Source organism: Sinocyclocheilus anshuiensis, unplaced genomic scaffold (assembly GCF_001515605.1).
Source record: "Sinocyclocheilus anshuiensis isolate Anshui unplaced genomic scaffold, SAMN03320099.WGS_v1.1 scaffold1393, whole genome shotgun sequence".
Lineage (NCBI taxonomy): Eukaryota > Metazoa > Chordata > Actinopteri > Cypriniformes > Cyprinidae > Sinocyclocheilus > Sinocyclocheilus anshuiensis.
The window spans coordinates 634,063-641,140 of NW_015548343.1; the positions used below are offsets into that span (position 1 = coordinate 634,063).

Sequence of the window (7,078 nt, forward strand, 5' to 3'; positions counted from 1 at the left end):
CTTTGATTTCATATAAAGTCTCAGCTTTCACAGCTTACTAGGATATCGCTAGCTATTAATAGTCTGACACTGGTGGCTAATTAAGCTGTCAACATAAAGCTAAAAATGACCAAAAACATACAGAAACAACTGTTCAGTCTTACCTGTGAAAGATAATACGCCGAGATCTGTTTTTATTATTGTGCGACGGTTTGTAGATGCCCAAGCTGCCGACGAGTCAGGTATGTTTTCGCCTGTCCTGACATGAGAGTTGCCCGCACCAATATGGCGGCGACGTTGACGTGCGGTCGAGCGGCCAATGAGGAGTCTAGGTATTTATTATGTCTATGGTTGAACTCACACACCAGTAGAAATGGCTCATTCTGGGACAAACTGGCTTTCTACTCGACTGATACAGAATAGTCCAAATTTAACTATTGAATGTTTCGTCTAAATCGTTTTTTTTCCTTCGGCTCAATGAAGACATTGTTCATTCATAAACTTAAACCTTGGAGTTAAATTGAGGCGATTAATCACTAGGGACCTGTAACACAACCTCTTTTTTTGATTTCATAAAACAGTGACAACAGCTAGCCTCTGATAAAAGACATGAATGGTCAATAAATAATTTAACATAATAATATTAGAATAAATTATTATCATAAGAATATAGTTCATTATTTACTTCGTTAAGAATTCAGTCCATTAACCTAAACTTTTACCAAGCAACATAGTAAATTGTTGGCATATTAATATAGAATTCAGTTGCGCCTCAGCCAGTCTGATTTTAGAGCCAGGACTATATCTAGAACTGATCTTTGATATTGTATTGAAAGTCTACATGATGAATCATTTAAAAGTGTTTTATGATGCAGCTGCTAATGATTTTAAATAGCCTAAACCTAAACAATGCCACATCCAACATAAAGCAATCTTAAATAACTACTGAGCTGAAAATACATCTGCCTTGCAATGTGACATGAAAGATTACATCTTAGTTGCAACTGTTATTTTCTCAAAGGAAAAATCTAATGTTCCCAGATAGCACACATACGTCTGCAAGATGTCTGTTAAAGATCGCTTCATCTGGAAAGCATCTGCTGTGTACAAACATCTGATAGACGTCTGTAAGATGTCAGTTTTACATACAGTACATTCTAAATCATCTTAAAGACATTTTTATAACGTCCATTTGACATCTGATAGGAAACGTCCTAGCTATAGACATCACGTATCGCAGATAAGCAAACACTAAAAAATACGTCTTGCAGATGTAAAAACGTCAAATAGACATCTCCGTGATATACGAGTGCTGTCAAGGGTTAAACAATTCTTTAAATCATTTTGCCACTTTGGAAATAAACTGACACTTTATTTTGAACTTCAACTGCTATGAGCACATTTTATTTTTGCATATTTTTCTATGGCATAAAATAATTCATGTGAAAATAAATGTAGGCTATTGATACACAGGGTTACATTCCAGCTTTTCTAGAACACTGAGCATGTTTAATTTACATGAAACGCATGCTATATTATGCCTCGTGATTCACAGGTGATTAACTGACACAGGTTGTGTGCTGCTAAATGAAATAAAAGCATATCGCAGTAAGACCTTTAACAGGTGTTGGGGTCCCAGGTGAAAATCTTGTCAGGTGGGGCAGTGTAACCACACAGGGGTTGGTAGGAAGGGTTAGGAGTCTGACTTGCAAAGCAGTTCCACCGTTCTTCTCCATTCTTTTCACAGCACTCATGGACCAAAGTCATGGTGGAGTATTCCTCAAGACAGAAATAGGACAAGGTATTTTTCCACTGCAAACACAAACAAAAGACATCATTATATTTCTGTTCAGCAGCGATATAGTAACATTACTTCTGTTTGGGCACGTTTCTCAATCTGTGTACGCACCGCCTGTTCCACACAGCAAAGGATCTGTTCATTTCCAAGGGACCCTTGGGGGCAGCACTGATCAAACCACGACTCCAGCCTGTTGACTGCATTTATAGCACGACGAGCATAAGCGTGACTGGATGAAGGGAAATAGCTGGCAGGATATCTGGGACGACCACTGCCATAAAGACAGACCGCATTGATATTGGTAACCGACGGTCTGGCTGGAGGGAAGGATGATTTCAGCATTACATCAGGGTCAATGCCCTGTCCCCCTAAATGGAATAAATACAAGACATAAATACATATTATACCAAAAAGTCGCTTTATTGGGGAGGATGATTAATACATCTTAAATGTATTACTACAAGAAAGTCAGAGAATGAAACACAAACATATCTGAATGCAATGTGTGAGTACCACAATGGACATTATTAGAGAAATACTTCCATTTATGTTTACATTTATTCATTTAGAAGATGCTCCAAAATTAGAAGACAATAAACAGAATAAAGTTTTGTCAATAAAGCACATACCTTCCAATGAAATTAGATGAAGAATCAAAGTAGTTACAAGTGTGCTTTTCCGAACCATGGTTATTTTTCGAAGTTAAAGAAAAGGTCCTTCTTTCCTGTTTGCAAATTTGCTCTCTTTTCTTCAGTCTTGATGGGAGCTTTAAAATACTGCAAGGCCGTGTCTAGATTTAAAGGGATGGAAGGGGAATGAGAGGAGGGGTCAAAGCTGGTTAGTCAAGTAGAGCTTGAAGAATGGAGATAAAGGCCTAATGTTATCTGTCTTTATTTTATATAAACTCCCCCATGATACGAATTCAAACATCAAAACAGAGGATAGTCAAAACAGGAATGGCTGTCAACAAAGTTTACTAAAGTTACATTGAACGGAATAAACATTTTCTCAGAAATGTCAATTGCTTCAGTGTACAAAGGAGTACCTATTACAAATATAAAAAGGAAATGTGTCAGAGATTTTAATAACTTCACAAGCAATGCTGAAAACTTTTCCTTGGTTAGATTTGAACCAGATTAGATTTGTTGCATTATCTGATAATATGGCAAAAGTAATGCTCACCCTAATTTTTCACCTTTTTAATTTTAATTTTACATTTTATAAGTCCTTCTCTGACATTTTGCCAGGATTCATCATGTTTCCTGTAGGTGTAAGAAATGGGTGAGGTGTTTAGGGAGGATATGAGGCTGACATAGTGAAGCATAGCTTAAAGATGTGTGCGGTTAAGCTGTGCACAGCACAGAAAGGTATATCAGTTATGAGAAACCAATTTTTCTGACCATTTTGTTAATAGCAATTTGTGGGCAAGAAATACGTAAATAGATCATGATTCACAGAACACAAATCATGCTTATCTTCAACCCTATTCCAAAACATTGTGCTTATTCACACATTTTTATCTAATTAAAATGGCTTGCTCAAGTGTGTGAGAGGAATACTCCCATGGCATCTTGTCAACCAGCCAGTTCTGCTGAAAATAAGGTGATGTGTCATGCTTGAGGAACTGCATTGAGAAAAACATAAAATATCTTCACATCCCACTGCTGGCAGCTAAACAAAGCAAGACAAATGTCAGTGTCAGCATGGAGTTCTGAGAAATTCTTTGAAGTGTATGGTATCAAAACTACTAAACTCCCTCCAGTGCAGACTTACCAGCTGCTTACCAGTTTGTGAAATCCCATTTGGTTATTTCCCAATAATGCAATTGTGAACAAACAAGCTATGAAAGAAATACCCAGTAAGCTGTTTAGTTAGTTGTTTTATTTATTTATTTATTTTTTCTTTCTTTCTTTTTCTTTACATTTCAGATATTTGGCTATACTATAGTGGCCAATATTTGCTATAGTTTAAATTGGTATATAGAAGCAATTTTAGTTATTATAAATTCATTTTAAATAAATACAACTTTTTATAATTATATATAGCAATTGCATTACAGTTAAACATTAATATATATTTGGTCTTATTAAAAAAAAAATTCAACACTATATAGAAAAATAAAAATTCAACACTATATAGAATACATTTTAGTTATTATAAATTCATTTTAAATAAATACAACTTTTTATAATTATATATAGCAATTGCATTACAGTTAAACATTAATATATATTTGGTCTTATTAAAAAATAAAAATTCAACGCTATATAGAAAAATAAAAATTCAACACTATATAGAAGAAATTTTAGTTATTATAAATTCATTTTTAATAAATACAACTTTTTATAATTATAAATAGTAATTGCATTACAGTTAAACATTAATATATATTTGGTCTTATTAAAAAATAAAAATTCAACGCTATATAGAAAAATAAAAATTCAACACTATATAGAAGAAATTTTAGTTATTATAAATTCATTTTTAATAAATACAACTTTTTATAATTATAAATAGTAATTGCATTACAGTTAAACATTAATATATATTTGGTCTTATTAAAAAATAAAAATTCAACGCTATATAGAAAAATAAAAATTCAACACTATATAGAAGAAATTTTAGTTATTATAAATTCATTTTTAATAAATACAACTTTTTATAATTATAAATAGTAATTGCATTACAGTTAAACATTAATATATATTTGGTCTTATTAAAAAAAAAATTCAACACTATATAGAAAAATAAAAATTCAACACTATATAGAATACATTTTAGTTATTATAAATTCATTTTAAATAAATACAACTTTTTATAATTATATATAGCAATTGCATTACAGTTAAACATTAATATATATTTGGTCTTATTAAAAAAAAAATTCAACACTATATAGAAAAATAAAAATTCAACACTATATAGAATACATTTTAGTTATTATAAATTCATTTTAAATAAATACAACTTTTTATAATTATATATAGCAATTGCATTACAGTTAAACATTAATATATATTTGGTCTTATTAAAAAAAAAATTCAACACTATATAGAAAAATAAAAATTCAACACTATATAGAATACATTTTAGTTATTATAAATTCATTTTAAATAAATACAACTTTTTATAATTATATATAGCAATTGCATTACAGTTAAACATTAATATATATTTGGTCTTATTAAAAAATAAAAATTCAACGCTATATAGAAAAATAAAAATTCAACACTATATAGAAGAAATTTTAGTTATTATAAATTCATTTTTAATAAATACAACTTTTTATAATTATAAATAGTAATTGCATTACAGTTAAACATTAATATATATTTGGTCTTATTAAAAAATAAAAATTCAACGCTATATAGAAAAATAAAAATTCAACACTATATAGAAGAAATTTTAGTTATTATAAATTCATTTTTAATAAATACAACTTTTTATAATTATAAATAGTAATTGCATTACAGTTAAACATTAATATATATTTGGTCTTATTAAAAAATACAAATTCAAGCCCCAATGCAACAAAAGTCAGTACACCATTCATTACTGAGATTCGAATCTTTTAGTTTTTCATCTTGTCGGCCATTGTATATCAACAGGCATTCATGCTGCCATCTATAAATGTATGCAGACCCATATTATCGCACTCCCACCTCTGTGCTTCACTGTCATGACTATTCATTCTGCAAAAAAAATTATCTTCTTCCTCATTTACTTGAGATGCAAAATGACTGAAAAATATTTCAATATGAAGTGAGTTTATGATATGCTGGATCCCATTTGAGAACATAAATTTATCTTGCTCTCAACTAAACAAAGAATGTGCTCAGGTATTACCTGACACAGGTGTTGTGCTGCTAAATCAAATAAAAACGCTCAGGTTGTCATATGGGATTCAGGAATAATCACATCATTAACAGGCGTTGGGGTCCCAGGTGAAAACCTGGTCAGGTGGTATTATGGGGGCAGTGTAACAAGACAGGGGTTGGTAGGAAAGGTTAGGAGCGTGTTTCTCAAAGCAGTTCCACTGTTCTTCTCCCATCTTCTCACAGCACTCATGGACCAAAGTCATGGTGACGTATTCCTCAATACAGAAATGGGACAGGGCAGTTTCCCACCGAAAAACACAGAGATCAGATTATAATGTGTGATGTTTAACCAGTGGTTAATGCTAGTAACAAACTCTCTTCATTCAGTATGTCTGTTCTCAGTCTGTACTCAACGCCTGGTTGGTGCAGCAAAGGATCTGCTGGTCTCCTTGTGCTACACCTCTCTGGCAGCACTGACTAAACATGGAGGCAGCTGGCATGATATCTGGGGTGGCTATTGCCATGAACACAGACTGCATTGAGGTTTTCCAGTGATGGTTTGGCAGGAGGGAAGTATGGCTCTAGTTGCACCGAAGGATCAATATCCCCTCCTTTTGCTTTGGAGAGGGCACAGTAAATTAATATCAAATTCACATGATTAAGTATCAACAAACAAACAAATATAAATAAATTAAATAAAATAATATAATAAAATTGCATATAATTTCATTATATATTAATTTCTTAGAACAGTGGTGAACCGGTGAGAGGGTCATGGGCGGTCAAGGCTCATTGATGCACGTGGGGAGCGAAGGCTGGCCTGTGTGGTCCGATCCAACAGACGAGCTACTGTAGCTCAAATTGCTCAGGAAGTTAATGCTGGTTCTGATGGAAAGGTGTCAGAATACACAATGCATCACAGTTTGTTGTGTATGGGCTGCATAGCCGCAGACCAGTCAGGGAGCCCATGCTGAACCCTGTCCATCACCGAAAGCGCCAACAGTGGGCATGTGAGCACCAGAACTGGACCACAGAGCAATGGAAGAAGGTGGCCTGGTCTGATGAATCACGTTTTCTTTTACATCACGTGGATGGCCGGGTGTGGCAAACAATTCTTATCCACTTACAGGGCTTAAAAGATCTGCTGCTAACATCCTGGTGCCAGATACCACAGCACACCTTCAGGGGTCTAGTGGAGTCCATGCCTCGCCGGGTCAGGGCTGTTTTGGCAGCAAAAGGGGAACCAACACAATATTAGGTAGGTGGTCATAATGTTATGCCTGATCGTTGTACACACACAAACAATTACGACAATACGAGAATAACTAAGTGTAATGTGGGGTTTGGTGTTTGGGTTTTGTTTCATGTTCATGTTTTCCATGTCTTTTATTTTGTAATTGTTTCATGCTGTCAGTGTCATGCTTCCCTTGCCCTCATGTATCTCTGCCTTGTGTATGTGTCATGTTCTGATTGGTTGTCCTAG

The 7,078-nt window shown here is 33.5% G+C and overlaps 1 protein-coding gene across 1 annotated transcript; it reads right to left on the minus strand.

Moving 5' to 3' along the window:
• Positions 1-1,322: 1,322 nt before the first annotated feature.
• Positions 1,323-2,532, minus strand: LOC107656595 (extracellular matrix protein 1-like). Its single transcript, XM_016444487.1, has 3 exons — positions 2,407-2,532; positions 1,889-2,145; positions 1,323-1,791 (listed from the first exon to the last, which is right to left on the minus strand). The coding sequence occupies exons 1-3, from the start codon at positions 2,462-2,464 to the stop codon at positions 1,597-1,599; spliced, it is 510 nt and encodes a 169-aa protein (XP_016299973.1). The 5' UTR covers positions 2,465-2,532; the 3' UTR covers positions 1,323-1,596.
• Between the last annotated feature and the right edge of the window lie 4,546 nt (positions 2,533-7,078).